The 20,300-nt window shown below is 41.0% G+C and overlaps 1 protein-coding gene across 1 annotated transcript in view; it reads right to left on the reverse strand.

The window, feature by feature from the left end:
• NPEPPS (aminopeptidase puromycin sensitive) overlaps positions 1–20,300 on the reverse strand; it is a 62,636-nt gene that overhangs the window by 13,381 nt on the left and 28,955 nt on the right. Inside the window, exons 5-15 of the mRNA XM_073326253.2 lie at positions 19,835–19,942; positions 18,665–18,865; positions 18,072–18,168; positions 17,929–17,962; positions 16,339–16,453; positions 10,929–11,093; positions 9,509–9,613; positions 8,993–9,053; positions 7,875–7,984; positions 3,170–3,233; positions 1,844–1,983 (exon numbers count right to left, since the gene is read on the reverse strand). Of these exons, the coding sequence (XP_073182354.1) occupies positions 1,844–1,983; positions 3,170–3,233; positions 7,875–7,984; positions 8,993–9,053; positions 9,509–9,613; positions 10,929–11,093; positions 16,339–16,453; positions 17,929–17,962; positions 18,072–18,168; positions 18,665–18,865; positions 19,835–19,942 (1,200 nt within the window). The remainder of the gene's footprint in view (positions 1–1,843; positions 1,984–3,169; positions 3,234–7,874; positions 7,985–8,992; positions 9,054–9,508; positions 9,614–10,928; positions 11,094–16,338; positions 16,454–17,928; positions 17,963–18,071; positions 18,169–18,664; positions 18,866–19,834; positions 19,943–20,300) is intronic.

Raw genomic sequence — 20,300 nt, forward strand, 5'->3', positions numbered from 1 at the left:
AGGTATCCGAGTGGGATTTTGTGCAACTCCCACTCATGGTCAAGGTAGAGAGTCCTTCTGAGTGAGTCAGCTAAGGAATCTTGGGTGCCTGGGAGGTATGCGGCTTGGAGCATCACATGGTGTTTGATGCACCAGTTCCAAAAGTGGATGGACTCAGTGCAGAAGGTGGCCACCCAGCCTGCTGATGTACACGACCACTGCGATGTTGTTGGGAGAGCAATTGAATGTGCCGAGACCAGATGAGAGGAAGAAATGCCTGGCACGCAAAATGGACTGCCTTCAGTTCCAGCGCATTTATGTGCATTCTGACCTCTTGTGGCCTCCAACCCTCCTGGACTGTGATGGTCTAGATGGGCTCCCCAACCTGTGAGGGAGGTGTCTGTTGTGATGGTGGCCTGCAGGGTGGGAAGGATGAATGGGGTCCTGACCATGTCCTTGGAAGGATCGGTCCACCACATGAGGGAGGCCAAAACTGTTTGCAGAATAATTCTGGCCTCCAAATAGTCCTTGTTGGGTCTGTAGATGGAGAGGAGCCACAGGTGGAGGAAACGCATGTGCAGATGTGTGTGTGGTGTGACGGAGGTATGTCCAAGGAGAGACAGAGAGAGAGAACGAACAAGAACAGCAGACTGCGGCGTTCGGCTTGAAATGCAGGTCTGCAATTATGCCTGTCAGAGTAGCGGTCCACCAGGAGGAAGGCTCATGCCACAATGGGGCTGAGCCATGCCCCAACAAAGTGAATCATCTGTGCAGATAGGAGCACTGACTTGTCTTTGTTGATGCAAATACCTAGAGATGTGAGGAGAGTGCAAAGGGTGAGGATGGTGGAGGTGAGTTCTTGGGATAGTGCAACAAGGAGCCAGTTGCCCAGGTAGGAGTACACCGATAAGCCAAGGCAGCGTATTTGTGCTGCTATGACGGCAAAGACTTTCACGAAGACTCACGGACCCGTTGCTATGACGAAAGAGAGGACTTGGAATGGGTAGTGGTGGTGTCCTAGCTGGAAATGGAGAAATTTCTGGTGGGCCGGATGAATGTCGATGTGGAAGTAGGCATCCATGCCAAGAGCCACAAACCAGGCCCCGTGGGGGAGAGATGGGATAATCGATGCCAGTGTTACCATATGGAATTTGGATTTCCTGATTAAGGTGTTTAGTTGCTGAAGGTTAAGAATGGGACAGCGCCCATTTGATATGTAATCACTGAGAGACTGGCCCATAAAGTTATTTCATGGAGTCACTTTTCAAAGTACTTCTCTACCTTAAGAATGATTATTCCTTAACCTAAGTAGTTCATATGACAGCTATCCAACAAGTGTTTTTCAGTTTTGACATTTAGATTCTGATACATGCATCACTATCTACAGAAGACCTCAACACTGAATTTTTCACTTGCAGATCTGTACTGGCCTGATAATAGCCAGTAAAAACTCTACATGCTCATGAAAGATAAACAGGACTATTTTTGGCCAGGATGGGCTTTAGTTAAGCTGTGGTTGCTATGGGGATGCACAAAAAGCCACCACAGTTCAATTCAAAAGCTGCCACAGTTTAATGGCATTGGTCAGCTTTTCCAAGCTTGGACTTCTAAATGGTTTGAGTTTACATTGTCTAGAACGCTCTTGGAAGCAAATCCTCAAAGGGAAAGGACCCCCCCTAAGCAAGCACTATGGAGCAGAGCCAATGCAGGGTAATGGCACCAACAAGACCCACCAGAAGCATAGCAGGCTTGCAACACAAAAGAGTAGGAAAGGAAAATGAATGGCCTGAATGAAGCATAATGGAACATCTCAATGAGGTTGAATTTAAGTCTCATGAGTATGTCCCCTTCTGAACAAACTCACCTTCACCCACTGGCCTGGTTTAACATCTTTCAAAACCAAAGTCAGCTCTGGCTTGTCCATCAGCACTTGCATTTTGGCACAGCTGGGGTCATCACTTGTACAAATACTAATGGGGACCATCCACAGAGGGCAGTCCTCCCCTAAACAAGAGAAAAGAAAAAATGAAGCCTGAGGGAAGAAGGTAGCAGACACTTCCCGACACAGAGGTTCAGCCTAATGTTCCAGCAGGTTTCAGTGGCCAATTCAACACTACAGTTTAAAGTCAGCTTATTCTGACAGTCAGGAAAATGGCAAAGACTCTGAGAGAAAAGGATGATTTTAGAATCTAACAACAGGAGTCCATATATCACTTCTGAAATAAAACGTTCTAATTTCTGTACATGCAGTAGCTAACCAGCATTTGTATCTACTTAAATTATAAACGACAAGCTTGTGCTTGCTCTTATACATGGAGAATTTACTCAGTTACTGAGGCCCACAAGATGAGCTCTTTGAGGGTATGTCTTCACTACCCGCTGGTTCGGCAGGCAGTGATTGAACCAGCCAGGATTGATTTATCGTGTCTAGTCTAGATGCGATAAATCGATCCCCGAGCGCTCTCCCATCGACTTCTGTATCCAGCTCTGCGAGAGGCACAGGCGGAGTCGACGGGGTGGTAAGTCGATCTAAGTACGTCGACTTCAGCTACATTATTCACGTAGTTGAAGTTGCATAACTTAGATCGATTCCCCCCCCGTGTAGACCAGGACTAAGATGGCAGTCAAGGCCCTAGATTGGATATTGAACAAAGGTTTAAACATCTTAATATGCTAATATAGAAACATTTTACAGGTGAAAGTCTCTCCCCGATACATGTGATAATGACATGCAGACTCAGGATACGTCTACACTGCTGAGGAAAAACCCACAGAGCAGAGTCTTAGAGCCTGGGTCAACTGACTCAGGCTTGTGGAGCTCAGGCTTGGGGCTAAACACGGCAGTGTTAACATTTGGACTCTGAGCCCTTCCCTGCCCTAGGTTTCAGAGCCTGGGCTTCAGCCCAAGCCCGAATGTCTACAGTTATTTTTAACCCCACACCCTGTGAGGCCGAGTCAATCGACCTGGGCTCAGAGTTTATCTTTGCAGCATAGGACATACTCTAAAAATGCAAGAGCACCCAGGGCTTAGCTTAACTTTGGGTTTTAACAAGTATTTTAAAAATATCTAAATCCTAAAAGGGCACCTGCCTGTGCAATCAGACAGTGCAAGAGTTGAGTTTCACGGAAGTGCTGGCGTGGCATACAATATGATGCACGGCTCGACTCCTGCTATTAGCCTTCATCTTACCGCTATATGGTCCACTGGCACAGAACTTCTTCTGGACTAACTTCAGAACTTTGTCCTCTTCTTGCTAAAAATGGAAAATAAATGCTAAAGTAGTATCGATTTCAAAAACTTCCATGATGGAAGAACATTCTCATGAAAACACAGAATAACCGGAAAATGTTTTTTCCAATTCCCCTGCTCCCACGGCTCAATCACGTGGGGCAGAGGGTTGTTTTTTTTTTTTTTTTAAACTAGCAAGCAACACAACTGGAAACCGATACTAGGGTTTCAGTCACTCGATTCAGAACAGAGTCCCAGCACATTTAAAGATCCACAGAGTTTAAGGCCAGAAGGGACTTCTAGATCATCTAGTCTGACCCTTCTGCATAGTACAGGCCAGTAAATTTTACCCAATTACCCCTATATTAAGCACAATAACTTGTGTGTGGCTAAAGCATATCTTCTAAAAAGGCATCCAGTCTACAAATCAAGACGCCAAGAGATTGAAAGTCTGCTACTTCCGCCTTGGTAGTTTGTTCCAAAGGTTAATACTGCATGCAGTATTCCTGTATTGGTCTTCCCAGTGTTGTATAGAGCTAAAATCACCTCCCTACTCCTAACTCACTACTTCCCTGTTCATACATCCAAGAATTGCGTTAGCTCTTTTTGCCACAGCCATCACACTGGGAGATCATACTGAGTAGCTTGTCCGTTATGATCTCTAAATCACTGCTTTCCAGGATGCAGTCCCCCATTCCATAGGTATGCCTTGCATTCCTTGTTCCTAGAAGTATAATTCTGCATTTGGCTATATTAAAATGCATTTTTATTGGAACATGCTCAGCTTACCAAGCCATCCAGTATCCCTCAGTATCACTGTCCTGTTGTCATATGTTATCATTCCGCTAATCTTTGGGTTAGCTGCAAATTTTATCAGCAGTGATTTTACATTTACTTCCAGAGCATTGATGAACATGTTGAACTGTGGTAAGCCTTGTGCCAATCCCTGCAGAACCCTACTGGAAACACCCCTAATTTGATTATTATTCCCCAAAATGATGAATGGAGATTTCAGCTCCATTATCAAGAGTGGCCTCCAGTTGTCACTAAGGTATGAGTTCCTCATCTGAAGTCCCCAGTCTGTCCCATAACTGCAGGCACAGAGAACTAGAATCAAAGCAGCTGAAATTCAAACACGTCCTCAATCTATACCAATGCTGAAAGTCTAATGGAAGTACAATAGGGTCGTTCTTCACAGGCTCACCTACTCCAAGGCTGAAAAAATGTAACTGTGGCAGTTAAGTGTCTTCAGTGCAGAAAAGCACTGTTATCTAGTACATTCTAGAAACCAATAGATAAAAAAATTCGAACAGGTGATAGGAAGAAGCCCATATATTTTCATCCCTGGTATAGTATGATTCTGTAAAGCTATTCAAGTGTAAAAACAAGACACAAAAGGAAAAAAATAGGCAAAGAAAAAAATGTTCATTTTAGGAAAATCAGATGCAAGAGAATCCCAACTACAGCAGTGGTGATAACTGCCAAGTCAGAAAAGTGAAACAGGTATTTGGTGCCTGGAAGGACTAATCTGAAAATGATAGAATCAGGAAGTCATTTCCTGCTTCTTGTAGTTAACAAGAACAAGAGCACTCATATCATCGGAAGATTGCATGTTACAGCAGTGCTGGGCTAAGGTCAAAGGCTTTGGAAGAAAAATAATCATTTACATGCAATGACATTTTACAGGTGAACTCCTAGAATAGAGAGGTAATAAAAAAATACTAATGAAGAGTAGAAGCAGAGACAGCTTTGCCACAGTCTGAAGGGAAATGGGGCTTCCAATGGTTTGAAGGGTTGACAAATTGATTATATAGCACAAATCTTGGAGATTAAATGCTCACAAAAATACACTCAGAAGTGCAATCAAAGGCTCTTCAATTAAGGCAGGAAGTGGTCTATCAGCATAGCTACTGGAGAGAGAACTTCTCTACTGGAGCTTGGGGACATTAGCTACACAGTGCTGGTCCTCAAAGCCTGCCTGAGTCAGGCAACTTTGTCAGGAAGCACGTTTCCCAAGTTAATGCAAGCCAGCTTTGCCAAGTTTTTAGGGATCCTCATTCAGCACTGGGATGACTCAAGACAGGTTATTCGTTCATCCTTTATTTTTCTTTGAAAGTTGCTTTGCCACTTCTGCTTCAGAGTGGAGAATTGGGTTCAAGCTTGTAGGAAGCACGAAGAAAGAAGACTGGGATGATTTAAAGTGTGACGGAATGGCTATACATAGCACTTTAAAAATGGAGAATTACTCACTGGAGGAAACAGTGTCCAACCAAAGTAAAGTCCACCCTTTTCCATTTAAATGTGCTTCTGAACCTGAAAGTATAGGGCTTGAAAAGTACTGTAGGTTAAAGCTCCAATAATCAGAATTAAAGCAGAGGAGGTGACAGAAGCACCCATAGTAAATGTTCCTCAAGATGTTATGGTCCACAATGGTTGAAGAACAAGCTGGCTACATGTTTGCAATGCAACATGGCACCAAGAAAGACAAATACAACTTTGGTCAACGTTAGTAGAGGCATCTATAAAATCATGAATGGTATGGAGAAAGTGAATAGGGAAGTGATATTTACCCCTTCACATAACACAAGAACTTGGGGGCGTCTCCTGATGAAATTAATAGGCAGCTGGTTTAAAACAAAAGGAAGTACTTCACACACTGCACAATCAACCTATGGAACTCATTGCCAAGGGATGCTGTGAAGGCCAAAAGTATAACTGAGTTCAAAAAAGAAAGAATTAGACAACTTACTGGAGGACAGTTCCATCAATGGCTATTAGCCAAGATGGTTAGCGATGCAATCCACGCTCTGGGTGTCCTTAAACCTCCAACTGCTAGAAGATGGGACTGGACAATGGGAGTGGATCACTTGAACTTGCCCTGTTTTGTTCATTCCCTCTGAAGCATCTGGCACTGGCCACTGTCAGAAGACAGAATACTGGGCTAGCTGGACCTGACCCAGAGTGGCCATTCTTATGCTCATCACATCAGAGTACAGTAGAAGATCGTGGTCTATGAAGTGCTAGTGAGACCTAGCATATTGTATTAAGTCATAAGTGCCTCAGCACCAGAAGATTTTAAGAAAAAAAGGAAAAATTATTAGTGGCGATAGTCACTTTTTATAAGCTAATGTTTCTAAGTGGCTAAGCAACTACTACTGACAGGGAGGTGAGAATCATCCAACAAGTATTTGAAATGTGTAACATCAGTGATGGAAAGACACTGTATAGTATGGTATGAACTAAAAGTAAGGGGAGGACATTAAAAAGGGGAACACTTACTGAAAGCAAGATTATTAAACTGGAGAACAGTTTCCAAGGAAAGTGGTAGAAGCCCCTCTACTTAAGATACTTGGTCCAATCTAATTTTAAGTTTCGAAGAATATACAGTAATCCTCTCCTAACAGTGTGATGCATCTAACTTTTATGATGCACTTGCTCAGAGGATAATTTGCCAATTTTACTGCCCCATTATAACACTCTTAATGTATATTAGGTATGATGAACTAGAGAGAATTAGAGGTCAAGAGACCAATTTATATGCAGTGTTTCAACATTTTAATTTCAAACACCACATATCTCAGCTCCTCATTCCTGCAGGTGTCTGCGACAGTCTCTCTCTGAACGACACCGAGAAAAACAGCAAACTGAAAATTTGCCACCGGAGACCATAAAAGACTTCAGAACAATTGAGGGCAGATCAGTCTTCTGGCTGTAACATTTCAGAACCAGGAAGTCTATCATGGCAGTTCATTAAACTCTTTCAGGAATTCTTTCCCAATCTCAAATTTTAGCACCTGCATTAACCAATTCTCCTTGTTAATCCCAGAGGGCACAGACAATTTCAAGTAAATTGGAGTAATGTCAGTAAAGCGTCTACATCCCTGTCTATAAACCTGGATGATATGTTTCCTCTGAGAAACCTGAGCTAATACGGCCCTTCACATCATTCATTCAGCCACAGGATTGCTGGATTCACCCTGGATTTACTTTGAATTTCACTCAGAAAGTGACTTACTAATGGATCGCAGCTACCTTTGTCGTATACTATGAGGATCCTAGGGATTGTGGCCCACGAGCAAGACTGGCCATGCATCTTAATCCACAGCTGATTCATTAACACAAGGAAGATTGAGAGGGCCAATCTCCTAAAGTCATTGTAATTAAACTGGAATGAGAAGTGAGTCATGCCAGGTATTCTCTCCTGTATACTTGATGCACACTCAGAACATAAAGGATACTTAATGTCTAAGCTCCAAGCACATGAACTGAACGCATCAGGGGAATGAACTCCATACCACTATGAATAGCATTCCCCAAGGAAAGGGATAGAAGCTCCTCTACTTAAGATACTTTGTCCAGTCTAATTTTAAATTATGAAGAATATACAATAATCCTCCCGCAACAGTATGATAGCACCCAACTTTTATGTTCAATCTAACAGCATTCTCCCTCCCTTCAGGAGCAGATTTTGTCACTGAACAAAAGCAAGTCACTGCACTGCCTCCTGATCAAACAGAAGAAAGTTCTGAAATGACTGGATACTATTAAAAAGTGATCCAGGACACTTAAGCAAGGTAGTGTTTTGTTCTGAAGTGCAGAGGAACATTTAGTGTAACTGGAATTTCAAAACCTCTAATGATGTTCTGTTTTTATCATCACAATTTACCTGCTCTGCTTCCACATAAATGAGTGGGAATCCCATTTGTTTGGTCCATGTATTCATTACAGCAGCTATAGGTTTACCACTGGCTTTCTCCAGGCTCTCCCAAAGGTCCTCTGTAGAAGAAAAATCATCAGTCTAAGGGTTCCCAAATTCTCCTCCCCACCCCACCCCAAACACACACACAAAAATGTAAATCTAAACACACATTAAAAAGCTATTAAGGCCACTATACTGGCACCATCAAGGAGTCTAATTTGTGTCATTTTATTTATTCTTATTGTCACAAATATACCTAATCAGAAGCTAAAGATGCCTCCCTCCGTGGTTTTATGCTCCATTTTTGTAAAGTTACACTATAACAGAGATCACGCAGTTAGAATAAGCAGCAGTTTAAACCTCCCATGGAAAACGTCAGCCTCTTCATTAGGATTCCAAAGAGTATCATTTGTAATGCATTGTTATCAAAAGATTTGGAGTAAGTAATGAAACATTCAGAACTGTACCAGGCTTTAAAAACAACTGCTCTCTTCTCTACATACTTTCACATATTATGCCCAGGAGCATTACTGAACATCTGGATCACTTATACCTAAATGACAGAGAGCCCCTTATTCCACTTCAGAATTTTAACTTTGATACACGGTAAATCGCCCTGTGAAATAAGTGCCAAGATACGCTGGACACAACCTCATTTGATCCGTTTAATCCCACATGTGATCAGTTCTGCAAATGGAAATTTGCAGAAGCCTTAATGGCCAATTATCAATTTACTCTGAAAAACCAACCACTCATTAGAAAAAAGCCTCAAGGGCAAAAATTCTGAATTAGACTACTGCACAGGCAGCTTTACTGAGGTAAAAACAGCTCTTTCTGATCATCGTGCTTGTGTACTCCGGAGGTTAGAGAAACGGATTGGGAGAAAGCCAAGAGTATATTGGGTTCTAATCCAGGCTGAGCTACTGACTCATTACATGACCTCAAGTGCAAGTCTATTGACTTCCTTGCATCTCAGTCAACTCAGCAGGGAAACTGGGTATTTTAGAAACCCAAGATACCGCTGACAATTTAATTCTCCAGAGTTGAGCTTTCCTGGATAAAGTACAAGAATAACTGCTGATTACCTGTAGCTGCATTCCTCTGCTGGAACCTGGTTAAGTACAAATGCATTCCTTTCCGAAAATCCTAGAAACATACAATTAAACATGTAATTGCACCAGAAAGGAGGTTCTTACTTGCCTTCCAGTGTAGTGCACTTACTTCCACACACCAGTCAAGGATCCCTAGCACCGGTTTTACTTATCTGCCACTCTCCTAGGTTGTGACATTAGGCACCAAAATGGCTTTGTAGCATTATTGGTAGGTGACATTCAAGCTTCAAATGCATTTAGAACTTTTAAACAATCATGTTTCTATATTGTCCGAATAGCTTACTTCCCCCTTGAATTTATTCAGGGTGTTTACATTTCCTCTCGAAGTGTAGTTATGGCTCCCCAAAACTGAGTGGGAAAATTAGTGTTCAGGAATATAAACGTTCAGCAACCAGAAATGACAAACATACATCTGTTTTTAACTGTTCAACAAGAGTTTTTACTAACAATCTGAATTAAATTGTGTACAATAGCATTGTGCATTTTTACCTCATCTCCAATGTAGTCATGTAACATTCGGATTACAGATGCTCCTTTGCTATAAGAAATAGCATCAAATATTTCGTCTACTTCAGATGGGTGGCCCACGCTGACCTGGGATTTACAGTACAATGTGTAGTTAGAATAAGAACATCTTATCTGCAACTCCAGTTCCAATGAACAGAACAAAAAAGTCTCAATAGCCAATGCTAAAACAATATTCTTATTTAATAGTTCAGCTACAGAGGAGGTTCATGTAGCCTATCTCCATGTCTGAATCTCTTACTAAGCCTGCCTAATATGCCTCTTCAACTAGATTTGTTCAGAGATGGCGGTGTTAGGATTTGTTTATAGGTTGACAGTCTTGTGCTTAGGTTCCAGCCCCTAATAAATAGGTCTGAAGGTCTTGTCCCAGTCCTTTGTGGCCCATGATCTACACTCAAACACTCACACTTTGACTTGACTAAATTTGGTTGAGCTCAAAGTAAACAAATAATATAATGAAAACTGGTTACTGATGGGGCAATGAGAAAAGTAAACTTCTAAGAGTACCAGCACTGTACCTGTCTGTGGGTGATAGCAGTACATCTACAAGTATCCAAAATTCCCTGTTATGCAAAGCAGGATCATGCCCCCTGATATCTATTACATTAAGTATTTCCTTGATTATCTGAAAGCTTGACTGAACATATTAAATCCCTGTCACATTTATATAATGGAGGCTAGACTCTAAATATATATGAATAGATCCAACAGCTACCACCTCACCTGTACAAATACTAAGCAGATGAGCAGCCTAATTTTCAAAATTTTAAATGACATTTTATGCATTTTTAGGTTAAGGTGCCAGACTGACAGCCCAGAAGACTTACATTCTTATTTGTTCACAGAACAGGTACAGCACAAGCAGCGGCAACATGAGTTTCCTCATATTGTCCTGTTAATGGGCCTCAAATTCTGAACCGGAGTGACCACCTCTAAGGATTACAGGGAAGTTACTGCCCTCTGGTCTACCCTTCCCTCACTGCTGAGGCTCAAAGGTACCAATTAGTGGTGGATGCTTCTAATGTGGGCAAGTATTGACTGGGAACTGGACTGAGACCCAACAACTCATTTCACTGTTGTCAGAGGGAAAACCATGTGTTTTGGTCACTAGTTCGCCAGCTCAAGTCAGTAGAGATGGAAGTGTCTTTAAACCATTACCAATTGCTTGAGCTTTCAGATCTCCCTTAAGTACTACTTTTACTAGAAGAGTCCTTCCTATTTTAACAGAAAATCTACTAGATGCAAAAGCAATTTGAGATTTTGCTTTGCATTGTGAATGCCTGCACACTTCCCTCCTTTCTAGCTATCAGTGGAAGGTTTCTACCAAGAATTCCTAGTTTAACTGAAAGAGAGACAATGCCAGTAGCAGGGAGTTACAGCTCACTTCAATAGGATGACTGTTGTCTAAGGCATCAAGCTCTTGAGCTCGTGTGTAATCAGCAGAAACAAACTGAGTCCAGATATCATATTCTGGGAAGCAGTGGTCTACACAGAGATACTCGATCCAGGAGGCAAAGCCTTCATTCAGCCAGAGGTGGGTCCACCATTCCTGGAAAGAAAAGAGTATTTGAATATAAAATGCTTTATTTCTCTAGTTTCACTTATTTTAACTCTTCCTACTCACTCAACTAAAAAGTCTGCATTACAGACTATAACCTATTAACGGCCCAGTTAACTGCAAATCAGAGAGAAAGGTCTACTGAGCTGGTATCTGAATTCCACAATATGGAGAAGTCAAATTTAGGAAGTGGAATAGAACACACAGCAGACTGGTTACACAAAAGTATCCCCTTTAGCCTTAGAACAGCTTGTGGACTGAACTGAACCCAGTGCAGAATGGCCTATCTAGCAACCATTTGCTAGGTGAGATGTGCTTCCAAGAACTCAAAATGGAGAGGGCAAACCTGCAGAGGGTACAAAAGAAATTGCTGTACAAGCTGCATATGAGGCTGGATTTGAGCACAGAGCCACAGAGGGAACAGTTACAGGAAGCTGACAAGGGAAGACCAGATTGGGGAAGCTGTCTGTGGCATGGAAGGCCACAGTTCAACAAAGTAGCCAAATCCTGGAAAAGGCCTCCATCAACCACAGCTGCACAGGAATTTTTGTATTAATGTCCTTACAGGTAATGGAAAAGGAGTTTGGATACCTGAGGGAGAAAGAATACTGTTGTAAACAGATACTGAAAACCTGAAATCTAGTAATTTTTTTCTTGAAAAAGGAAGTTAAAGTAATTTCTGGATTATACCTATCCAAGACTCAGTCACTGACAATTTTTGCAGGTGTACAATTATATGTACTATATTTTAAATGCATGTTCCTTCTCCATCCCTGGCTAAGAGAGAGAATGTCTACTGTACTGAGATAAGGAAACAGACTACATGTGAAACTGGAAAAAAAAAATAGAGGAAAAGACTTTCCCATCCTCTTATTTCTTTCAGATATAGTACTCTTACTTATAAAACAGTGGTAGGTAAATTCAGATATGTTTGATTAAGTTGCCATGTCTATTTAAGGAGAAGAAAAGTGCTGCAGAGTCAACTCAATAGAAATTCAGCCACACAGCAATTCTACTTCCCAGTTAAGAATGAAACATCACAGAGGGAATATGATAAGAAATAATTTTACTGACATTCTACACAGATAAGTCCAACATTATTTATTTTTAGAGCGGAGACTGTCCAATTTTCATTATAGTTCTGATTAAATCTGTTTTCAAGACAAAGTTCCAGAACTTAAATGTAGTACTGGTGTCAAAGGATTAATGCAACTGAAAAATGAAAGACATTCAACTTTACTTTCAAACTCCCAACAAGTCAGGTTTTTTCTGTATTAATTTCATGAAGTATAAGTGGCTGTCAGTCACATGCTAAGTGCAACAAGCTGCTAGCCTACCCCAGTGAAAACTAAAGACCGGGGTAGACAACTACAGTCTTGTTGCACAGGCATCCATTTATTTCCCAGAACTATTTTGATTCCAATTAGTTTAACATCCTCAGTGTTAAAGAGCTGGCATTTGAGGGCTGTGCTATCAGGTAAGATCCAACATTGGCACATTGTAACCATGATGTAACTGACACTTCCTGCAGTGATAGTATCTTTGTTCCCTGTGTGCAACAAGCTACCTGAAATGGGAAAGTGAAAGACTTGCATTTCACAAAACAATCCTATTTCAAATACAAAAAATTTGAAAATATGAAAATTAAAAGAAAAAAACTTTATGAATGGGACAAAGCTTCAAAAGGGAAAGAAAATGTAAAACTTTATCAAAGCAGCCAAGCCCTTATAAGACAAGTGATATTGCTTTTTAAATGCCTTACTGTAGTGGTTCTCAAGCTGCGGTTAGACCACTGATTGTCTGTGAGCCACTGGTGTCCCAAAAACACTTGCTAGTGATCCACAAAGAACTGGTTGATCACACAATGCCAGCTCTCTTAATTTCTAGCTGTCCAACTGCATTAAAAGCTAAAAATACATTATATACTATCTTAATACAGTACAGACCCGTTTACGCGCGGGTGTCGGGAGTCAAGCCGTCATGACCGCACGTTAACGGACTGCGGGCTAAGAAGGCTATGCTGAAAAAAGTGTCTATGATTCACTTAGAAAAAACGCCGTTATTTTCTGCGCTTTCTGGCTCACTTTTTTTCTCTCTCTTATGAAGTCTGTCATTTGCCACAGATGAATGATTTCGATATTTTCCACATTTTGCCCCTCCATAAATCTTACAACAGTTTCTACAGCACTAAAGGCTTCTGTGGGCGAAACGTTGACCTTTTCAATGACATCCTCACCATCACTTTCGCAATCCGACATAGCCTCGCATCCCATTAATATTTCTTCCTCGGACAGAAAATCTGAAGTCTGGCAATCTTCATCCATCTCCAGACACTCGGTAATGATTTCCGGCAATGGATCCAAACTAAAATCTTTTATAATTTGAAAGAGAAGTTTACCTTTATCTTCTTTTGTCTGTGTGCGTGTTCGTAGGACGTCTTCTTCCGAAAATCCTTCAAAGTCTGGCTCTCAATCAGTGCCACTGCTGGAGTTTTCCGAGTCTGAGCCATCTTTGACAGAAAAGGCATCACCGAGAGCCTTCATCCAGCAGTTTTCAATGGACTTTTGTTTTACTCCATCCCAAGCTTTTTTAACTAAATAAATAATTTCCTTCATGTTTAACTGTTTCAGGAATTCGGAAATGCCTGAAGACGCGCATGACACAATCACCGAAATCAGGCTCCTGTCAATAATTGTTTTTAAAATTCTGAATAATGCTCTGGTCTAAAAGTTGAATTTTTGATGTTGTGTTGAATGGTAGGTATAGCACTCAAATTTTTCCATCGCTCGATACCAGTGATTCAGCTGGAGAATTGGCTGGACAATTGTCAAGTAGCAAAAGTGCTTTGGCTTCAAGTTTCTTCGACCGCAGATGCTTACAAACAGCTGGAACAAAGTGGTTGTGGAACCAGTTGCTGAAAATGTGTCTTGTCATCCAAGCATTTTTGCTGTTAGCGTATACTATTAGTAGTTTGGCTCTACTGAGGGATTAAAGCAGCGAGGGTTATGGAAGTGGCCAACGAGAAGAGGGGTAAGCTTATGGCTGCCCGTCTTATTACTACAAAAAAGAAAAGTCACACTATCCTTTTTTAATCCAGCTGTTTTCTGTCTCTCATAATTAAAGGCTAAAGTCTTATCAGGTAGCAGTTTTGCAAATAAAGCTGTTTCATCACAATTATAAAGTTGTTCTTCGTGGTAGTCTTCATTTTGTAAAAGAGATTTTAACTCGGCAGGAAATGTGTTCGCAGCCGATTCGTCGGCTGATTGGCTTTCTCCAGAAATCGATACCTGTGCTACTGCCATGATGCTTTTTAAAATGACTTATAAACCCCTTGTTGGCTTGGAATGATTCATCCCCCATTAAATTTCCAAATTTTGTAGCTTGGGCTTGAAGCATTGGCCCACTTAGCGGCATTCCTTTCAGCCTTTCCCGAGCAAACCCCGTGCGTGTGGCTTTGTCTATTGTGGGTTTTACTGAATAGCGCACACATTTTTGCTTAAGCCCTGAGGCAGAATCGATATTTTGTACAAAGCCGTTCAATTTAGATTTGGTTTTTAGCCATCCTCGGAAAGTAGATTCGGCAATCCCAGTATCTTTTGAAACTTTGGCCTGGGTTTCTCCGCTATTTACTCTATCTATTGCAGCTAGCTTTTCTTCTACAGTGTAGGAACGCTGATGCTTGCCCTCTGCTGTTATATTAGGCCTACGGTTAAAATTTTCTAATGTAGTATATATATTACTATAACACTACTATATATTGTATATCTCTCTAGCGTGACAATGACTAAGCGTGCATGCAATATCAGTAAAGACGTACAACACGTTTCCAGCTCCGCACTTCCTGTCGATTTCTATGTCAGTGAGTTAGTGAGCAAATCCGTAGCGCTACCTAGCAAGTTCCTGTACTGCGTGTTAACGAGTCTCGTGTGTTAAACAGGGAGCAGTGGAAGGCATGGCGCTACCTTGCGTAAACAGGTCTCTACTGTATTACTTTTCCTCTTATTTGCTGTTGCTGTCACAGGGATGGGACTTGAGTCACTGAGGGAGGTAGCCTGTGCAATTGTGAATGGGAAAAGAAGTGGTGCACAAGACTTTCTATTATGATGCATGCCACACTATAGAAAAATCTGAAAACCCCTTCCTTACTGCTTTCCCTGTGAAGTGACATCTAAATCTATCTTTCACCCAAGTCATGACCTCTGTTTTGGCAGCCTAAAAGATACGGCTAGGAAACTGCTGGCCCCAGAAGCCATGCTCTTTTTGCTGCAGTGCTTCTAGTTCAATTACCAAACATACTCTGCTTTTGGCAACGCATAAGCTTCCTAATATGTAACATGGTTGGCTTTCAAGGACCCATTAGCAGGGTTTTTTTGATGGGGCTTCAGAAGAAAGAGAGCATCAGGCTACAACAACGCCGCAAAGATCTAATCAGGATCGGCAGAGGCCATTTGTCGGCAGACACTTCAGTAAACATGGCTTTCAGGTTTGTAAGCACAGTGAGGCGTTTATTAGCACCTTTCAACCTGCTGCCTCTCACGTACTTTTATTCCCATCTAAATGGCTTCAGCTTCAATCATTCAGAAGACTGGTTCCCTATGGACCCAAAATAATCTATGTCAGCTACTACCAGGCAACTTTTCAACTAATGGATTAGAATAATACAGTCCCAGTGTCACAAACTGAGAAGGCCTGCTTAGTATGAAAAGTTGCTGATGACACAGTGAATCATCCCTACCAGAAAGGAAAATGATGATTTATCACTTTAGAAGTAATCTAATATGGTGGCTTAACTCATTTCCATGGAAACTTGCTGTTGTCTTCCCACTCTCTGACTACATTCAAACAGACGCTGTCAACTTCTTAACATTAACTCATGCACACATAAACTAGAACAGGTTAATTAGCATTTTTCTCTTTATACATCTGTTCTTCAGGAGCATCTGGTCAAGTAAGTATTTTAAAATCCACTTTAAAAAGACAGCTTTGTAAAGTATCTACTCAACCTGTCTATTACATGATACTGTAGGGGGCACATGAAGAATCTAGGAGAAGCATGTCAAATCTAAACATACGATACATCTCTTCTTAATTAGCTTGCAAGTGTCTTGGGGTGGGGACAGTCTTTTTGTTCTGCATTTGTACAGTGCCTAGCACAATGTGGTACTGTTCCATGATTAGGGCTCCTAGGTGCTATGGTAATACAAATAATAATAAAAATACTTTAAATATTAGATACCATGGTGACAAGGTTTCCAAACCACTGATGAGCAAGTTCGTGTCCCACAACCAAAGCAACCCATTGGCGGGACGAAGAGCAGGAATTTTTGGGATCAATCAGCAGTGCAGTCTCCCTGTTTTTTAAGAAATAAAGATAAATTAATTGAGCAGCACACACCTGGGAAAAATAAGATTTCAAAGTCTGAATTACCTAAGCAACCTACAAACATGATCCGCACAACTGAAAAACAGAAGTTGTTTCAGTTTGCACATAAAAGCAGTTACATTAAATTTCAGAGCTGTTGGGATGAGTTGGGGCAACACTTCCTCAAAGTATGCATGAAATCAAGGGCAAGAAACCCAGACAGGAGAAAAACTTTATTCTGCAAAAAATAGTCCAGCTACATGACTAGAAAAAACAGGGGGAAGTCTCACCTTGACTGCAATTTGCTTTCACACTTCATAATGTATGCAAAGCAAGCCTTCTTTCCCACACTCAACCCAGAGGGAGTCTCCACCCATCCACGTGCCCAATCATCAGTCGTGTTACATTTACCATCTCAGATGCATACGAATATCCACACACAGACACACACACTCATTTCACTTGTGATCCTATAAGGGAAACTCTAAAGAAATCTACAAACACCTGCAACACAACCATGGCTCAGTAGGTCAATCAGAAGAGACTTTTAGACTCCTGCAACTCTAAGGGGGAAAAATGTCTTGGATAAAATATAGCCTGCACATTATGCCAGCCTCCTATCTATCATACAGGTAAGAGGCAAAACTGCCAATCTGAATGCAAGGGGAGAACATAGCACTAGCATTAAAGCAGGCTTTCAAAATTCTACTCACTCAGGGCAAATAATTTTTGCACAGAGAAAAAAATATCAGTTCTCATCAGCACAGTAGAGCAAGCAAGTAGATTTTGTGCATGAGCCAGTAATTTTTCATGACAATTTTGTAAGGCCAAATTAATGGAGTAAATTTAAAAGAAGAAAAATCCTGAAATATCACTTCAGTGCTAATTAATCTAGAGCTAATGAGAGTCTCATGTTGCAGAGGCTGAAGGGAGCGCCTTCCAACAGCTCAAAACAAACACGAGACTATCAAGCAGAAGGTATGAAATTTAGCTCATCTGATCAAGCAACTGAAAATGGAAAGCAAGATAAAGTTTTAAAAATTACTCAACCCACATGTTTGTCCTATGGTTGCAGAAGTTTACTGACTACGGCTAGAACATGCAAAAATCAAAAACAGTTTTCTAAGCTGTGTAAATAACTACAAAAACTTGGGAGAGGGTGGGGGAATGTAGCCAAGAAAACACTTTCTTTTTCTGCAGAAGCTGCTGCTGCCAGATGCTTTTAAAATCTTTAAGGCTATCTTGGCCAGTAGTCTTAAAAGTTCATTCTTGCCCTTCTGAGATGTGAACACCAGTGCATTCTGGTGTAAAAGCCTAAATTACTCAAGACTGAAGCTAGAGTTTGGAGGAAGTTACTCAACCTTACTTGGGATGAAGCCCAATCATGACAGCTCCCTAAAACCAGTTGGATTGCCTCCAAAATTAGTGAGCAAAGGGGGGAAAGACAGTATTTTAACAGCATACCTATAAGTAACAAGGCCCCAGTTCTCCATGGCACCTTTATAAAATAAATACAAAGGTTTATTGACATTGATACACACCTCTTCCTAAATGTTTAAAATTCAAAGAAAATCAATACCGTTCAGCAATAAAGTGAGTTACTTTACCAGCTGCAAAGTCTGCAATAGCTATGAGATCAATTTTAGGAAGAGGATAAGGAACATTGAAGTAGCCCTTATAAAAAGGCAGAGTTTTAGCAGCAACCTACAAAAAAATAAAAGGAAAAACCTAGTAAACATTTTGAACTAACTCACAATGATAGGCCAGAACTGACATTTCCACATGGCTGTAAGTACTCCAGAAAGCAGCACATACTGGCTCTCTTCCCCAGAAATCCCACTTCTAAAAGGTGGGACTTCCAGGAATGCCAGAGTACCAACATTTGGAAGTACCCCAATTTTTTCCAGGCTTCAGCAAATCTCTACTACCTTACACTGACTTTATATAAAAGGTGATAACGCTAAATCATCTCAGTTGGGTCAGAATCTAGATTTTTGTCATGACTTCATGTTTTCTTTGTATGTAATGAATTTCAGTTTACTATCAAGCCTTGTTTCTCCATGTCACTAATCAAACCAAAACCAAAGCAGCATGACAAGTTTCACATTAACTGTGCTGTTGATAGAACCCAGCCAGAACATAGGCTCCCCGCAACTGGGGACTATACAAGTAGTGGAGAAATCACGTCAAGCGCATTTACCTCTAATGCGAACTTTCCCTGTTCTGCTTTGCCAACAGGAGTGTAAACACGGATTAACACACCATCAGATGACCTGGTCTCTACAAAGTCATATTCTCCCACCACAAATGCTACTAGGTACGTTGACATCACAGGTGTGCGGGCAAACTTCACTTCCACCAGATTTTCATCATCAGGGTATGGCTTCCGATCAGTGACATTCTTTCCAACAAAACAGGAAAAGGAATCAGATTAGTTCCATGAAAAGCAACACTGGATTACAACTTTAAAATGCTCATTAGATTTATAGCCCCCCGAAACACAAATACTTATTTTGTATCGTTTACTCCACAAGTAATATCAGACTGCAGTAGCTAAGGTCTGCTGGATAGCTTTTGCTATCAGTTCCTGGACTCCCGCTCTCCAGGACTGGTGACAGGACCCATGCCTATGGAGCCAGTTTCCCATATGAAGTTTTCAGAGCATGATTCTTTTGTTCAAACACTGAATGGATGGCTGCAACAAAATGGTGCTGGACAAGACTTCTGGCTTGCATTAACACATTGCAGCATCAAGCTGCCCGAGCAGAGGAAACTGAGTCTTAACTGAAAATGGCCTTTACTAGTAAACAGTCATCCCAACAATAGGAGCCTGTAGGATGAGACTCTGAAAAGTGGTTTCTTAGTAGCAAATGACTATCATGAAGCTTTACACCATATTTAAAATTGGGAATGCGAAGATACCCGCTTTGTACCTGCGATGAAATTGCTACCACTTGCTCCTGTTACATCTAAACTTTAATTATCAGCTTTCCAGGGCGGAGACCGGTCCTATTCATCTATAAAATGCCATGCATGCTTATGTAGCTATCTAAACCAGCAAAAGTTTAATTTTTTTCATTCATTTAATTGAGCAGCACGTCATGCCACGTGTTAGGACTCGTTTTAATAAACAACCCTCTCTGGCTTGTGCAGCGTATTTAATTTCTGTACTAGCGTCTACTAGCAATGGGTATCTACTTTAAAAAAAGCTTCCCTCAATCAAGTATAATTGCTTAGTAATGACAAATACTACAATCCATCTTCCTATTAATGGATATTACCAAAACACATCACTAACTTGCAAATAAAACCGCTACATAGCCAGTTGCTATAAAAAATTGAGTTTGTTACTTGCACTTTAAACACTTACCATATTTGACAAAGCTACTCTGTCTTTAGGGACAACCAATGAGATATCGAATGTTGCCTTAATAGCAGGTTCATCCCAGCAAGGGAAGGCTCTGCGAGCATCAGTGGCCTGAAGGAAATAAGGGCATTAATTGAACAAATCTTTCACCAAGATTATCACAATGAAGCACATAAAAATACATTCTATTGATAGTCTGGCAAGCTATGGTCAGTCTCTGCTAGAAAAAGTTTCCTTATTCATTTTCCTTGGCCCTTGGATTAGTGTGTTTTCTCTTAGCATATAGTTTAATTCACTCTCAGGTTAAAAAAAAGGCAACAGAAATTCATCTTGTGTTGCCACTGAAGTTTACAGTCCCTGAGCAAAATTCAGCACAGCCATGACCTGAGTAATGCTTCAGTCATGTGAAAGGGAGAGTGCACAGACATCCATAGAAAGCACACAGGACCCCTTGGTTGTATTATCTCAT

The sequence above is a fragment of the Lepidochelys kempii genome, chromosome 27 (genome assembly GCF_965140285.1).
Source record: "Lepidochelys kempii isolate rLepKem1 chromosome 27, rLepKem1.hap1, whole genome shotgun sequence".
NCBI classification, from domain to species: domain Eukaryota; kingdom Metazoa; phylum Chordata; order Testudines; family Cheloniidae; genus Lepidochelys; species Lepidochelys kempii.